Source organism: Nannobrachium achirus, assembly GCF_963921795.1.
Source record: "Nannobrachium achirus genome assembly, chromosome: 13".
Taxonomy (NCBI): Eukaryota; Metazoa; Chordata; class Actinopteri; order Myctophiformes; family Myctophidae; genus Nannobrachium; species Nannobrachium achirus.
In genome coordinates, this window is record NC_137833.1 from 26152665 (window position 1) to 26169749 (window position 17085).

The window sequence follows — 17085 nt, forward strand, 5'->3', positions numbered from 1 at the left end:
TCACCCATTCACACACACATTCATACACCGGTGGCGGAGGAAACCATGCAAGGCACCAACCTACTCACCGGGAGCAATTAGGGGTTCAGAGTCTTGCTCAAGGACCCTTTGACATTAACTCAGGGGGAGCCCGGATTCGAACTGGGAACCCTTCGTGCTCTAATAATGGTTTCTCTACCCCTGAGCTATGCCGCACCAACTATGAGCTCACAATGCAGATCTGCTATTGTCAAAAGATTTTAATACATTTTATACATTGGAAAGTGTTGAAATGGGACATTATGCATAACGAGTACTTTCTACTTTTGGTACTTCAAGTCCATTTTGATACCAATTCTTTTGTACTTTTAGTCAAGTACATTTTGAATTCCGGAATTGTAACAGAGTGAGAGTATTTCTACATTCAAGTATTGATACTTTTACTTAATTATTTAGTACTTTTTCCACCACTGACATCAGGTGAGAAGAAGTGTCTGCATCGTGGTGACTCTGTGTTTACTGAAGGAGGCATGTGGTTGTTAGGACAACAGTGTTCAACAGTGAGAACAATTACAGGGCAGCAACCAAGCAGATGTGATTGGCTAATGACCTGATAACCTGTGGGTGTGGGTGTTGGTGTAAGTGCTTGTTCTCTTGCTCGTGGCGTGCAATTACCATTGACTTACATTGGCACACTCGTGAGAGCAAGTATGAGTGTGGTGACAATAACATGGCCTGCGGTGAAAATGGAAAGGTTACGACACGTGACACACATAAACAACAGCAGGGGCTTCGGACCCACAAATCAACACTTGTGTCTGACTCTAAAGTTTACGCTAAAGCTTCAGTCTAGAATGGTTGGATATTATTTTGACACTTGTCTATAAGCTGCTATTTGCTTTCATTTGTTAAAAATGTCCAGGACATACATTTGCGTAAATGTTGGCCTTGCAACGCGGCCTTGGGAATGATTTCTTAAGGCTTTTAGTTTTGTTTTGTTTTGATATAAATGTCCGGTATTTATGTCCAATTTGAGTTGTTGTTTGGCCTCGCAACATGGCCTTGGAAACAATATATTTTTTTGTGTTGTTTTAAGATATTCATTGATAGTATACAGTAGATGGGGAGAGAGTGACAGCCAAGGTTGTCGGGATTGGGACTCGAACCCACTGAAATATAATCATGTTTACATAATTTTTTTTAACGTTGACATAATCAACATTGATTACTTCATCATTGCTTTTTGGTGGACCGCGCCATATCTAACTTTTCTACCCCAGACACAGCAAGATGGAGGGAGGTATTTTCCTTAGAATTTCCTTGCCGTTTTCTTCTGACTCATAAGCCAGTTACCTAAACAGAAGTGCTGCCACTGCCTTTGCTAATAAATGTTGTCATTTTGTTATATTCTTCCACAAACACCAGACGCTTGACGGAGGTCAGAACGTGATCCAGCTGGAGACTGCGGTGGGCGCGGCCATCAAGTCCTTCGAAAACGCCATGGGCATCAACGTGCCGCGCAGCCGCTTCTTGCCCGTCAAGACCACCTCTGACCTGCTACTGGTCATGTCCAACCTGTACAGCCTGGAGGCAGGCTCTCTCACCATGAGCAGCAAGAGAGAGTTCCCCACCACGCCCCACGTCAAACTGGGGAGCTCCTTTACACAGGTACTCTTCATTGTACTGTACCGTTACTTACAGTATACTCTAGTCTATACTAGTGGCTAGTGCTACTACTACTTTTTGATTGATTTAATACTTTATTAAACAGTCACAAATGTAAGCTAAATGGATAACACAAAAAAGGTCCAGGGGACTTTTTTCCATTGTGGCCCTATAAGTGGTCCTACTCAGTGTTGCATTGGTGATTGAGTGTTTGAGTCGACGGTTATTTACTGATGTCACGCTCACATCACTTAACAACCACTATACCGGAGTTATGATATGCATACAGGCTCGTCCCTTTGTACAGCGTCTGTAAATGTTGTCGAGGTGTGTGAACCTAGGGGTTGTTTTACTTCGATGCATGTCCGTGAGCGTGCTCCTGCTGAAAAAGATTCGGGACGACGTGTACGCGCGTGACACAACCAATGCAACACTGGTCCTACTGTCAAATGAACATTAAGATTTAGTTGAGTTCTACTGCAGTACCACTGGAGTACTACTACTGCATCTAGTACTATTACTACAACTACAGAAGAATGCATCTGTATCTGTTTCTTCTGCTGCTGCTTTTTTGTTTTTATTGTTTTCAATTAATTTGCTTGGCATGAAACATTTTCTAAAAGCCCCACTAGCAGAAACTAGAGGCCATGCTTCCCCTTAAGTACTGTATATTCACTGAAGGATTAACACATATTGTAAATGACGACAAAAGCTTTAAAGTGAAATTAAATAAAGTACTATGATTAAACGATGTGCCTTTAGAACAGAAAACAAGTGGAAATTGAGGGGGGAAAAGAGGAAAGGTCATGAAGTCCATCAGATGTTCATCCCCTGGGAACTAGCACTCAACAACAATTCACTATGAAATATCATGTGTGCAAGCGACCAAAATCAATGGTGACCTTTGGGGAGCATGAAGGTTGCACAGCAAATTCCTAGTACATCTATTGTATGGTAACAAAGTGTTGGACAGACCAACACTGCTGTCATGTTGTCACTGACATGTTCACAACATGAAGTTCATTTATAGTCATTCAAATATGGATATGTATTGTAAAAACAGCAGCATACAGTAGAGCTGTTCAGCGGTTTCCCCATACATTTCTGTTTTGTATTATAAAACATGGTAAACATGCAGTCACTGATAAATCTGTCTGCTCTGTTGCTTGGGTCTGTAGGTGCAGGAGTACCTGACAAGGTTTGAGAGCATCCCTGACATGCTGGAGCTAGACCACCTTACGGTTTCTGGAGACGTTACCTTTGGCAAACACGTTTCCCTGAAGGTCAGTATACTAACATGGAAGATGTAACCACCACCACACACAGTAGCTGTTCAAATTAATTTGTGTATAGTACAGCCATAGCCTGGAGAAATGTTTCCTGATCCAAATCTGCCTGGACCCCTCCAGTAGGTACAGGCAACACAAAATGACCAAATAGTTGGCTAAAACCGGAATTACACAGATGTAGAGGCAGGGACTTCTGTGCATAATTAGGTGATATGACGTTTTATTCATGTGGTAAAACATATACCGGTATATATATACACACACACACACACACACACACACACACACACACACACACACACACACACACACACACACACACACACACACACACACACATATATGAAGAAAATGTGTCAGTAAAGAAATCTATCATTGGGTTTTGAATACAGCTAAACAAAGCTAGCCTAAACTTATGCCATGTGGTCTTGTACTTCACAGGGAACAGTAATCATCATAGCTAACCATGGGGACCGGATCGATATTCCTGCTGGCTCCATGCTGGAAAATAAAATTGTATCTGGCAACCTCCGCATCCTGGACCACTGAGGCCTTCTCCCTTTCCTCCCTTCAGCCTACAACCTTCACGCTCCCACATCATGTGACCAAGACGCCTTCATCCCAGTCATGTGACTTAGTATAGATTTGCAATTATGTGACTCCAGACCTCATGTTTACTGTACTGTACCTAGAGACAGATGACAGCAGTGAATGAAGGCTGACATTGCATATACAGTGCTGTGATGAGTCACAACTCCAAGGCTATTTAAATAATGAAAGGACATAACTGTTACCTTTCTGGTCCAGCAATTTCAGCTGGCAGATTTTGTCACTGGGGGACAAACTGGAGCCGTTTTATGGAATGCATTGAAGTCAATGATAGGCATAATGAAGGGCATGAATAAACAGTATATTTGAATGATTGCAACCTAAAATCATACATTGTTTTGTGTTGTAGAAAGGTAGAAAGGTCTTTAGATACCTAAAATAAAATATATAGTGTACACATACAAACAAGAGCACAGAAACCAAAGTGTAATATGTCTTCTTTATTTTCATGAATGATTATCTGACAATCCTTAAGAAATTGTTTATTCATACACTTGTCCAAGTCTCATTGAATTCAATGAATTCCATTGAACTTCAGCTCCAGTTTTTGCCTCCCAGTGCTTCTATAGCTGCACATGCTATGGTGTAGAACGTATCTTTAGTTGCCTTCTTTTCATAGCCTTGCACAACTCTAGGAAGCAGTCATATACGTGTGCCTTCCGTCTGGTTGGCAGGAGTTTTTTTTTTTTATGATTGTCTTCTTGGCCAGACTGACAGGCCATTAGGCGAAGACTATGTTTTCACTCCTATAAGCCTGTCTGTTTGTCTGTCTGTCTGTCTATCTGTGTTTGAGCAGCTAATCTTGGGGACCACTGGACAGATCGGCATGAAACTTTGCACACTCACTCCCAGTAGGCCAAGGAAGAACCTCCACCCCAAACATTTCAAGGTGGCATCATGGTATTTGGCCTAGAACACTTGAACCGTAGGCCGTATAATCAAGCCCCCCTATTCCGTGGATCATGATGCAACCATATACTGTAGGCGTGCCTGACAAGATTTTTCTTCAAAACACACTTTCTGCTACTACTCCGTGTCCTACAGGGCGCAAATCGGTACACTTCTTTGGAGTCATCTGATCAAGATGTATCAATCAGAATTTTCATATACCATTCTAATTGGTTAGGATGGCTTCCAAAGTTTGCGGGACTGTCACATTTAGCAAGAAATACCACAAATCATGAGCGCAGTGTCCACTCTACCACAAATGTTTATCACACATTGATTGGCCTCTAAACCACTTTTTAAATGTACAAGCACACAACGCTTCACGCCGCGTTGTGAGCTTGTAGATCTGCTGTTTTCACTAGTTTGTGTTCCGGGCAAAAGTCTAATCTCTCTTTTGGGTCTTGAGCTAAAAATGTTTGGGAACCACTACTCTAAACAACACAGAGCATGTGATTTCACTTACACCCTTAGGGGGCACGATAAAGTAGATGCTACAAATGTCACTATTTCCGCCAAATTAAGTACAAATGGTCTTGCAAGTCATGTGACAATGCCTTTCAATGTAATTGACTTTAATGATTTGGGTCTAGGACTGACAGCCCTAGGTAGGCCAGACCTGTGCCAGTAGCTCCCTTTTCTAGTTGGACTTGAGTTTAGTTTGCATAAGTCGCCCTCTAGAGGCTACTCTGTTATTGGCACTCAGATTAGCATGGCACTTTCTGGTCAAGCTGCAATGAATTTAAATCAGATTTCTTTGGTGAGAATGGTCTCGTCAAATTAACTTCGGGCGAATGTTCTCTCGAGTTCAGGAGACAAAAGAAAGCATCTTTCTAATTTGAGACAGACTTGTTAAACTTTAAAACAATATGATCAGCAATTTTGAAAGATACAGAGATTTCTAATTGAGCTTGACCAGAAGTTGCAAAACCTGATCAAACTCCTTCCACCAGCACAGTAGATAAACTACCAAAACACAGTCCACTTGACTAATTAATTTCATTGCTTTGAAATGGTCATAACCATATTGTTAACACAATCACAGCCCTGTAGAACAACCATATTGTTGACACAATCACAGCACTGTAGAAAGGAAAAGTAGGTAGGGCAGTATGACTAAGTACTGTACATGTTCTGGAACACACCAATCACTAATGGTACATGGTACATACTATACTAGTACTAGACATTCTCATTTTCACACTCGCTTGAAACAGGAGGAGAGGAGGTGAATAAGTTACACTCCTCTTTTGAACGAATGTTCAGTCATTTCAAATTAGGGAAAGCGTAACTTCACCATTCTGCACAGTATTAGCCCTTTGTCCTAGATCTCCCCCTCCTAGAGCAAATAAGCAGCAAGGACTTCTCTTAGGGCTATCTATCTGTATGTGATAGAACAATTACATTTCATGTACCATATACAGTATATACTGTATAATATATATACAGTGAGTAGATTGTGCCAGAACATACTAATATAGTATCCATTAAATGGATCTGTCCTTCATTCTGATTCTTTCTGTGTTCTTCTTAAAATATGCCCATATGAAAACATGTCTACTGTAAGTAATCATGATGTAGAATTAAATCTTTGAAAGACACAGCATTTCTGTGTTCAACAATGGACCTGCTATTAAGTTGAAAGAATATCACAATGCTCTTTTTCATCTGCAGTGTTTTTATCTAGATAGTTTTGTTTTAAATGTATGTGTCAGTGTTTTTAATGCCACATTCTTTCGCTATGCCTCCACCGGACACCTTAGACTCAATGTCAATCCATCCCTCTGTTTCCTCTCCACTCATTTATCGCCCTCTATCTCCTTGTGGTCCCCTCTGTCAGTCAACACAAGTGTTGATTGTACTCTACAAAAACGTATACTTTAGGAGAGAATAGGCACATGATATCTGTGTTGTCAGTGTGCAGGCACAGTGAGATGGGTTTTGACTTGTTGGACACCAGAAGCCCGAAAGCAATAGATAGAGTATTGTTCTGTGACAGCGAACTGGTCTCATCTCAGCCCAGTTATGTCCCCCCCAGACCCAGAGCTGAATAAAGTGCAATATGGAAATCCTGCATTGTGTCAACTTGTGTTTGTACGTTCAAAATCATTTCAACACAAAGTACGACCAAAGTGATCAGAATGAAATGCCTGGATTACCAACCCAGTATCTTGCCTGTAGTAATAAGACATAATTTGGCTCATTCGTAACGGCATTGTTTGTTCTAAAATACTCAAAGCACAGATCGAAAGGCCATTAATTAAGCCTGGAACCAAGCCATCCAGGCTCCTGTTGAGTCATGGAAAAAAAAAACGCAAAGAAAAGACTAGCCTATTTATTAAATATATTATACAATATCATTAAATATTCAAATATTTTTCAACACAGTATGACAGGGAGTCACAGCACATAGGCCTATAGTAGTTGATTCTACAGACTCCAACCTTCACACACAGATAGCTCAGATTTTTGCCTACCTCCCGGGTTTCTTAGCTACTTCCCCTGCAGTTAATGTACTTGATGATGTACAGTTGTACGAAACAGCATTTTTCAGTAGTAGAACTGCCGATCCAACCAATATGCCCATAAACTACATACACTACTACTAACTACAACAACAGAGTGGACAGCCACATTTGAAAGGCAGCTATTATTAATTAGTGCTCATATGTGTATTGTTTTACATTTTAGTCAGTTTAGTTGTGGAAGAAAATGTTACAACTGCAACAGTTTACATTTGCCCCAATATCACTACAGTGTAAAAATGTATCCTTTATACATTTATACATGTTCAGATTCAATGCTACATTTTACTGTCTTAACAGACTTGATTGATGCAATATCTGTGGGTATCCATATTAACTATATATATTCTAGAGATACACATTATCAGTTGGGCCTTTTGTGGAGAAAGTTGATCAAGTTCATCACCAGACACCAGATGGCAGTATAAACCCCAGGTTTAGGGAAGGCAAGCTTTCATGTGCGTCACAGACCTACGCACAGTACGCAGCTCTTGATAGGCTGCCTCGCAGCTACAGGAAGAAGGAATGATCTATCACGCTTCGCTGGTCGGTCAGGAGAGAGTGTTTTTTACTGGTGATTCAGTCAGAGTGTATGAAAGGGTGCGCTCGTTTTATTGTCCACGACATTGCAAGCGGCGCGAAGGCCAGCGGACCTTGGTCCTGCTCTTCGCCCCCGAGCGCCGCAGGCGCGAGTGGCCGCGAAGAGCGGGCCAGGGCCGCGCGGCCGGCGGAGCGCCGCGCGAGTTACGAAGCCGTGGTGAATGCAATCGTTATATTTATGCCCAGGCCGTAAGGCCTGGGCAAGCCCACGATAAACGCCCGCGCAGTCCGGTGCGCATTTCCGAACGCACCCTTTCCCCACACTCGGACTGAAACACCAGTAAAAAACACCATCCCGGTCGGTCAGGCAGAGAGGCAGAGACAGACACTTGGATTTGTGAAATAAAAGGCTTTTACTGCCGTTTAAACGAGTTCCCAGAGACATGGTCAGTTGGTGTGCAACTCCGGCCTGTGCAAGCAAAGACAACTTGGAAAGTAGACAGCGGGGAATCACTTTCCACAAGTAAGATTGACATGTTACAGCCTCTCAAAAGCCTCGTCTTTCAGCTCTTATGGACGCCATCTTGGTTCAGGGAGCTTATTTGGAACTGGGAACAAAACAGTAGACGATGGTTAGTTGTTGGTCCAGGTACTTTAGCAAATACATCGCGGGGAATTACTTTTCCCATGTAAGTTTTGAATAAAAAATGGTGGTTGTATATTTTACTACTGCGGGGTTAGCCACGAGCTAAAGGCTAGCCATACTCATCATTACTCATACAGCCAGGCAAGGCAGATGAAGCTTAAGAAAACTGAGACTCTAGAGATGACTGATTATAAACTAAACTAGCCATAATCCATGTGCATTTTGGGTTCTTTTGTTTTACGTGATTGTAGTCAGACTAGCAGCTCACTTCATCAGACCCATGTTTGTAGTTGTACACAAAAGGTTTGGTTAAAATTGACATTGTTACTGAGTAGTGCCCAAATCCATTAGTGGGTGCTACTGGATGCCAATGGCCAGGGTGATGTTAAAACGTGTGTTCAATAAATCTGTTGTCCAAAACGTTGTTATTGGGTTAAATAAATTATATTTATTATCTGTAACTTAGGTCCTATACTTCTGTAAACAAATAAAACAAATAATCAAACTTTACACAGCAAGGCAAGAATAAAGACACGAATACAGACACATCTCTTGAGACACAGTTGGAAAGTTGTTTGTAGAATAAATAATTATGCAAATTGGGTGATCGCCTGTCCTTAATAATAATAATAATGTCTGTATCTTAAAGTCATGAATCCCACCATCCGGGTGAACGTTCTGTAAAAATAGCAGATTTACAAGTTAATTTAGAAGTGAGCTTGTAGGCTATTTTAGAAGGTGGTTAGCATAGTGGGGAAAAAGAAGGGAACCTTTCATATATACTACCTATATATTAACTGTAGTTCCCTTTCTGTCAAGACATTTTACATTTAAATGTTGGATTTTGGAGTTGGAGTTTTGTACATTCAGCCTCAGGTCTTGTGTAGTGGTGGGTATGTTGGGTGTGTGGAGTAGAAGAAACTTTACACCTCCTAACCTTTCTCACTCTTTGAAGGTTCCCCAAAGAGAAGAAGTTGAGGAGGAAATGGGAAGTTGCGCTACGGAGGAAAGGTTTTGTTGCCACCAATAACCATGTGTGCTGCAGTGAACACTTCAAGCCGGAGGACTTTGACAGGACTGGTCAGACTGTCCGGCTTAGAGAGGGAACAATACCATCTGTATTCAGCTACTTGGCTCCTCGAAAAGTAGGTATATCATTAGGCTATAGGTATTCATAGATGTCCATGATTCATAAGTCTATGTTAAGCACCTGTGACCTGCTACATAGTCAATATCCCACTCTCCCAATTATTTCTGAATGTTGCATCAGTGATGATGCACTGTATATTACAGTATAATGTGAGGTACTTTAAAGGAGCTATAGTCAACTTTTTCATTGTAGGTGTACATCCTAGTCTACAGACTAGGATGTAAACAAAGTACGGGCCCTGTAAATGTAAACAAAGGGCCAAAATGATTATTTTATCATTATTTTACGCTTTTTGTGGTCATTTTTTAATTGAAACACATATATGAAGCTTATTTTTTTATAAAATATTTTCGAAACATTATTTTTATTTTAGCATCCGTTTTTCAAGAAAAGGTTGACTATAGCTCCTTTAACCTATTAAGTCATGTTCTTCATTCTAGGCAGTGAAACCCAGGACCACACAAACCTCAAGAAAAGCTGAAGAGAGCCCCCTGTCCGTGGAGGGTCCTCAACATTCCCAACAGACTCGGCCAAGTGGTTTTTTAACCCCTATATCCATCATCAAGGACACTGCACAGGTACAAAGACTACAAACCTCTGTTACGGTTTTCAGACATGTTATGAAACATGCCGTTGTTGAAAATGCATCCCTAACACGCACACGCGTGTTAGGGATGCTGTCAGGGATCCCTCCCTCCCTCGTCCCTCCCAAACCATGATGCTGTCAGTTGGATTGATGGGTGAAGACATTATGTCATCTGACTGCCAACACTGAATTGTGACTGTGAGTGATGTCATATGAATATCACAAATAACATTTTCATCCTTCTTCCTACTAGGATCACTCCTATGTCTTGCCTGGTTCTCTTAATGGTCTAAAGGCCAAACTTGAAGAATCTAAACTTAGGGAATCTAAGCTTAGAGACTCCTTGCAGAGGATGACGCTAGAGCTGAAGAGAGTCCAGGCCAGAGAACGGAGGGCAAAGAAGAAGATTTCGTGTCTTCTAGAGGATCTGCAGGCGAATAACTTGTTGAATGAAGAGTTGAAAGCGAAGCTCGATTATTTCTCGGGTAAAATGACAATTCTACTTTATATTATTCTCAGATATTGTTTGACTTCTGACCCCTAATAACTTTGTGATACTTGAATTTCAGATGTGCCGATGGCCCTCTTGGCAAAACAGGGTCAGGAGTACACAAAGGACCAGAGAGAGTTTGCCCTCACTCTCCACCAACATGGTCCAAAAGCTTATGAATACTTGAGAAGGACTCTACATCTTAATCTCCCCCATCCACATACATTACAAAGGTATTATCCCATTCAGGCCGGGAACACATTTTAGTGTATGGGAGGGGCTTACAGTACATGTACAGTATGTAGCAACATATTTGTTTTTGTAGGCTAATTTCTGATTTAGGCCTAACTATAGGTTAGGCCTAAATTGGTTATTTGTGTTTGATTGCACTTGTATTGAGTTTGAACCTGGTTAAAGTACATTAAATGACTTGATATTTTCATTTAAACAAAGGTGGAACCTCAGGACGAAGACCTCCAATATCTCTGACCTGGACTGCGTCAATGGAACAGAGTCTGAAGGTCTGGAGAGTACTGCATGGGATGTGAGTGTGGAAGTGTGACATGGGAGAACACCTCAAGAGGTGGCTGTTCGTACCTAAAGTGGAGTCAGTGCTGCAGTATGGGGCTGAGACATGAACCCCCACAGCAGCACAACAGGAAGGGACCCAGGATGGAGTCGGCACAAGAATGCTACAATTGGTACTAGGTGTCACATCACATGCTTGGACCACGTGAGAAATGTGTACCTCTACGGGGACCTACTGTACCATGGGTCAGAGAGAAGGGTGAACTAGAAACTAGTGGCAAGCAAACTGATGCTGTGGGAGCCAATCCAGGCCACAACCAGGATAGGAAAGAGAAGAACCACATATGTAGATGCACTACGGCGCGACAGCGGTGCTAATAACGCTGCAGAGCTCAAGGCTGTGATGCTAGACAGGGGTGTATGGATGGCAGTGATTCAGGTGTCCCAAGTTGGTGTTGGCTAGACCTAGGTCTGTCGCAACTATTGCATAATTGTTTAATCGCAATATTTGAGTACAATTCTTTTTGTATAAATGTCAATTATTTGACTGCAATTTTTGATAACGAAGCCTAATGTAAAAGTCAATAATAAAAAAGGCAATCGGAAATGTTTTAAATTTTCTTTCCTCATATGTTCCAATGTTCAATGCCAAAAATACAATTAAATATGTAATCGTGACATTGGAACATTGCAACCAACTTGGGTGCCAACTAAAGGAAAACCCTCTTGAGCTTTTAACCTTTTTTCCTCATCCAGTGACTGTTGAAGGACCGTGGTATGGTGAAGTTGGTTTCTAAATCCCATTGTCCAGCATGTTTGGAAGATGTGTTTTTGCTCCCAATATGTTGTGGATAAGGACTGGGGAAGAGCCCTCCTGCTCAGACGTCCCCCAACACGCATGCTGCCACAACACAGCATACGGTAATACTGGTGCAGATTGTATTCTTTTTTTTAATTTTCCTACTGTTAGATGTTTTGTCTTTTTTGCATTTGTGCTCCAGGGGCATGCTGAGATACCCAGTTTGTTATTGACAAATATTGTCAGTTGGTATTCTATTTAACAAATAGTGGTTGCACCGAATTTGCCTGGTTAAAACCAGACTGAACTCAACACCACCCCCTAGTGGTAGTGGTGTTAAACGAAGTGTGTGATAGAGTCTGACGCTTGCAGTCAGGCTAGCACCGAATCACCAAACTTGCAACACTAAAACTTCTGAATGATAACGAGTGGCAACACTGTTCAAAATGGTTTTCTTCAAGAATTTGTTATTTTACTGTAAGTTTTGTTTTGCTCTGACTTTGGTATTATAAGCTTTTGGCTTTCTTGGAGTACAGTGCAATTAAAGTATGGAATACAGACTGACCGCCAGTGTTCCAAATCATTTATTTGTCTTTCCAAGTTGATAGCTGTATTCTGACCTGAATAGCTTACGCGATGAGGCTTGTGTGTGCCAAGGACCCCCAGAATAGATTTGTTTGTGTTAACATATTTGAGAATTTTCAAATGGATTTACTCAAATCTGAAGAGCTGCTATTTTTGAATCGCATAAGTATAAAACGGATATCGTTTAAAATGATTGTGATGCTGTATTTAACACATTTTGCTGAGGACCTGCTGGAATCAAGTAGCATCAACGAGGCTAGGAATCAATGACCCCTGAGGGAGTGGCAGCATCGAGTTCACATTAGGCAACCTTAGGCACAGGTGCCAACATTGGCACAGGGGAGGGTGATCACTGGCACACTGGCGTGTGAGAGAGAGGATTTTTATTTTAAAAAATCTTTTTTTAAACGTGGTCAATTAAATGAAGTTAGCTTATAGCAAATTACATCTTGCACATATTCTACAATCATTAAAACTGACTAGGGAGGGAGTCTGGGAGATGGATTATTGCTCTGGGTCTAATGATCGTTATAACAATGTCCTGCCAATCAAATTATTTGTATGTTGACATGGCACAGTGGCACACTGACACTAGAAAATAAAAACATGGCACTTCATTTCAAAAAGGTTCGTTCCTGCCCCAGCTCCCCCGGCCCGGACCAATATGGCGGCCGCCGCAGCCCACAGTTACAGTTACTCATCTGGTTTCTATGGTTTCTAACCAATCAAAATCAAGATATCCATACTTCCGAGGATATGTAAAGAAGGAAACGCCAGGACAGCCGGAGCGTATGTACGGACGCTAACGAAGAAAATAACGCATCTGACACCTCCTCCTTCACACATCCTTGGTCCGGATGAAAACCGCTTCATGGGTCATGTGATTGTGTGTTGTGTTTTCATGTGAGTTGAGAGAGAGCAGTCAGATCAGACCTGTGATTGTTGTTTGTTGCTCTCTTGTCCTGCGATGCACAAGACGACGTCCGAGGGAGCAGCAGACCTTTGAAAGTGCGTTAATGGACCTGTACGGGACGGACACTGAGGGGGACGAGTCAGAGCGACCACTGCTTCACCGGGGCCAAGATGACAAAGTCGAAAAAGGTGACGTGTTGGTTTAGCAGCTAATAAGATAGCTTCATGTTAATAAAAGCTAAGTGTGTAACTCGTAGCTGAGAGTTTACAGCTTGGACAGTTATGTAGGTATTTGTAGATTCTTAGAGAGTTACAAATGGGTCAACACAGGAATTTACCGTCTGCCTATACACCGTGTACACATGGATTAGAGAACATAATATGGTAACGTTGTTACGTTTCCTCGTTTTGTCTGGGATTTCTGTGTATTCCTCCCTCTCTCCTTCCATCTACACATCTATGCAGGTCTGAAGTGAAGTCACCATTCACCATCTGCTGCTGATCAACTCATTATCATTGTTGCCAACTTTCGTGAAAGAAATAAGCCATCACACCTCTTAAAAACAAGCCAATTCTTGCGAGATAAATGAGCCAAATCAAAAGAGCTAAAACAAGCCTAACTAGAAAGATGCAATTGGAAATTTCAAGTGTGGTTGCCGTGACTTAAGTCACACTTGCAAATAAATATCTCTGTATCTGTCAGTCCTTGTCCCTATTTGAGGGTGTTGCTAAACCAAGGCAGACATTGCATTTAGAAGTTGCATTTAGCATGCCATTTTTTATTCTGGTCAGCACACATTTTGTGTGCACGCCTATTGTACATAGTCTATTTACTCTATTACTATGTTATAATGTATGTGCACTAGGCATCTAAGGGGTCTTTTAGATTAAACATTTAATGTTTGAGTTGCCACAGACATTGCCAAATATCTCTGATTTGTAGTTGGGTTAACTAGTTAGCTGGTGTGTATTTTTATTTTAGCATAACTTACCCCAGAATTAAGCAGTGAATCACACACTGGGAGACTACATCCTGACTACTAATTGAAGCTGAGGCCGAATTGGCCCGAATCGCATGAAAGAGCCCTCACAGCACATGGTTGGTTCTACAGACTCCAAATTTCGCACGCAGATAGCTCAGATCTTTGCCTACGTTCTTATCTAGGTCTCGACCCGACCTGATATACGGTTTTCCAGAACCGGTGCGAAAGGTTCACCGAATTGGCCTGAATCGCATGAAAGAGCCCTCACAGCACATGGTTGGTTCAACAGACTCCAAATTTCGCACGCTATGATAACAGGACCGTTCGTCCCACTGACCTCAAATTCGGCACATGCGTTCCCCGATACGCGGTTTTCCGGAACCAGCGCGAAAGGTTCGGAATCTCCGTATGCGGAGCTGATGTCTGACATCTGCGTTTTCCGGAACCGGAACACACACAGGCATAAAAGAAAGTAAGGAACACAGACAGACAGATACAGAGATCTCCATATATGGACATAAAATGGACGCAGACAGACAGATACAGATATATCCATATATGGGCATAAATGGACACATTTATCTGCCTGACTGCCCGTCAGGCAGATACATAGATCTCCATACAGTATATGGGCATAAAATGGACGCAATGGTCAAAACGGGTCCTATGACAACAGGTATAATGGTTGGGGCATGCATTAAAGGGCAGGGCATTGATTCCCTATTGTTCCCGAGTAGGCTGGTCTCCGACTAGACGCTCGGCCGCCCGAGCTTCTAGTCCATGTAATTGATACATTACATGGAGACGATTGAATCATAACTTCGATATATGGAGCTGGCCAATCAAATCCCTACATTTGAGCAACCAACATTCCAATGGTGAGACACACTTCCACACACTTCAAACTGTATCTACATTTACAATATCTGACAACACCTCTCATAAACACACACACCAGGACAGACTAACCTGGACGCTTTGCGCTGTCAACATTTTATACATTTAGTCTCTCTGCAGGACCGTATAGTTTGTGTTTTTATGCTTATTGCACAATTCGCAATTGCATCATCCATTTTGTCCTCCGACGCGATTTACATCACAAATGGGCGTCAACAAACTAGCGCGACGCGATTTACATCACAAATGGAGGGGAGGGGGCAGGGGGAGAGAGCGAAAAAGAGAGAGAGAGACCGCGCGTGTGTCATGTCCGTGTGGAGCACGAAAGTCTCAGGTTACAGTTTGCTTCAAGCAGCGATGAGAGAGAGAGGGGGGGAGGCAGCAAGAGAATGCAGCGACGCGAAGCAACTCGGCAGGAGAGAGAGAGAGAGAGGACAGCAAGAGAATGCAGCGACAGAGAGAGAGAGAGAGAGCCCCACCTGTGTCATGTCAGTGCGGAGCGAGCCATGGCCAACAAGAATTGACACATGTCAATATATAAACTGGTGAAATGGTGACTCGGCAGGAGAGAGAGAGAGAGAGAGGACAGCAAGAGAATGCAGCGACAGAGAGAGAGAGAGAGAGAGAGAGAGAGAGCCCCACCTGTGTCATGTCAGTGCGGAGCGAGCCACGGCCAACAAGAATTGACACATGTCAATATATAAACTGGTGAAATGGTGTGTTAAAAAGTCAGGGACTTTGAACAGTCTATCCAAAATATCTCTGTTCCATATATTCTATTTCTCTTCCCCCTTCCACGGAGGGTTAATGGTGTCAATCTGTGGGTCGAGACCCGCAGAGAGGTCCCCAAAATATTTCTGCCGGGTCCCCAGGTGACAGTGAAGTCACAATAAGACTTAAAGGAGTAGTTCACCCCCAAAATGACTTTTTCCAAATGGACGCCATGGACACTTGAGTTCAATAATATGTTTTGGTATTTATCCAATTCTTATTCAGTTCATTTTACCCACATTGATTTCTTGGGTCCCCATTCGGAACCAATGGGGGTAAATTGATTATAATAAAATGTTTCACAAAATGCTTATATAGCTATGACACACAGACCGAGTCAAGCCAATTCCACCAGCTCCTATTAAATTACATTAAAATAAAATAAAACAATCAATTAAAATAAAATAAATAATAGGTTAATGATGAATAATCATATATACTCGCCCATAGGCCGTCTTAATGGTAGTGTATAGCCTAAAATAGTATCTAGAGAGATACATACATAGATAGACAGACACATAGATACATAGATATAGAACTCTAGCGGTGTGGTTCGCTTCAATAACTACATTAGTGTAGGGCTGCACGGTTAATCGTTTTCAAACCGAAATCGCGATGTGAAATCTCGCGATTAGCGAATCGCAAAGGCCGCGGTTTTGGCGATTTTCTGCGAAGTTGACTTCTCAAGCATTATGCAGACGTTTTAATTTTAGAAATTCGTTCATAATTGACTAATCAATGATCAAATCATGCTTCCTAAATACCCACGCATCGCCGCACCGCGGATTAGCCAACATTACGGGTTGCTCCAATCTCCTCAGACAGAGCAGGAGAGGAGCCAAGCATGACACTGTCTGTCTAACAGCACGTAACAGTGTATTTCCCCTCCAACGGAGTACTCCATGGCTACAGGTAGTGAATGTTCTGGTAATCATTATAAATATAACATCCTTAAATCCTTGTGCATAGATTAAATGCTCCCGTTTGTTGTAAGCTGAAAGTGAAAGTAATTTCTGTGCAACGGTGGCTGCCCCTCCTCCTCCAGTGAAACTTATGGTGTGTGTCTTAGGGTGCATTTTTTTGCCTTGATAAAACTTAAGCAAGGCAGCGACATACGGTACTTTCTTCCTTGACAATAATGAGAGGCAGACAAAACCATTACTGACATTTTGCTGAATATAAAAAC

General features: G+C 42.0%; 3 protein-coding genes across 5 annotated transcripts in view; all 3 read left to right on the forward strand.

The window, feature by feature from the left end:
* The window catches only part of ugp2b (UDP-glucose pyrophosphorylase 2b), a 49706-nt gene extending 43192 nt beyond the window's left edge, over positions 1-6514 (forward strand). For 2 of the 3 annotated variants that reach the window (XM_080741143.1, XM_080741142.1), the window contains exons 8-10: positions 1405-1647; positions 2823-2927; positions 3375-6514. In XM_080741143.1, the coding sequence (XP_080597269.1) occupies positions 1405-1647; positions 2823-2927; positions 3375-3482 (456 nt within the window). In that variant the 3' untranslated portion in view covers positions 3483-6514. Of the gene's footprint in view, positions 1-1404; positions 1648-2822; positions 2928-3053; positions 3141-3374 lie in introns of all 3 variants that reach the window. The other variant, XR_013962675.1, reaches the window with a different exon arrangement.
* Positions 6515-7994: 1480 nt separating this feature from the next.
* Positions 7995-10986, forward strand: LOC308297233 (THAP domain-containing protein 6-like; the record flags this gene model as incomplete). Its single annotated transcript, XM_080740649.1, has 6 exons — positions 7995-8075; positions 9154-9343; positions 9789-9926; positions 10188-10419; positions 10504-10657; positions 10878-10986. The coding sequence occupies exons 1-6, from the start codon at positions 7996-7998 to the stop codon at positions 10984-10986; spliced, it is 903 nt and encodes a 300-aa protein (XP_080596775.1). The 5' UTR covers position 7995.
* A 759-nt stretch (positions 10987-11745) lies between these two features.
* Positions 11746-17085, forward strand: part of LOC308297628 (sialin-like) — a 31022-nt gene continuing 25682 nt past the window's right edge. The window contains exons 1-2 of the mRNA XM_080741140.1: positions 11746-11873; positions 13313-13437. Of these exons, the coding sequence (XP_080597266.1) occupies positions 11776-11873; positions 13313-13437 (223 nt within the window). The 5' untranslated portion in view covers positions 11746-11775. The remainder of the gene's footprint in view (positions 11874-13312; positions 13438-17085) is intronic.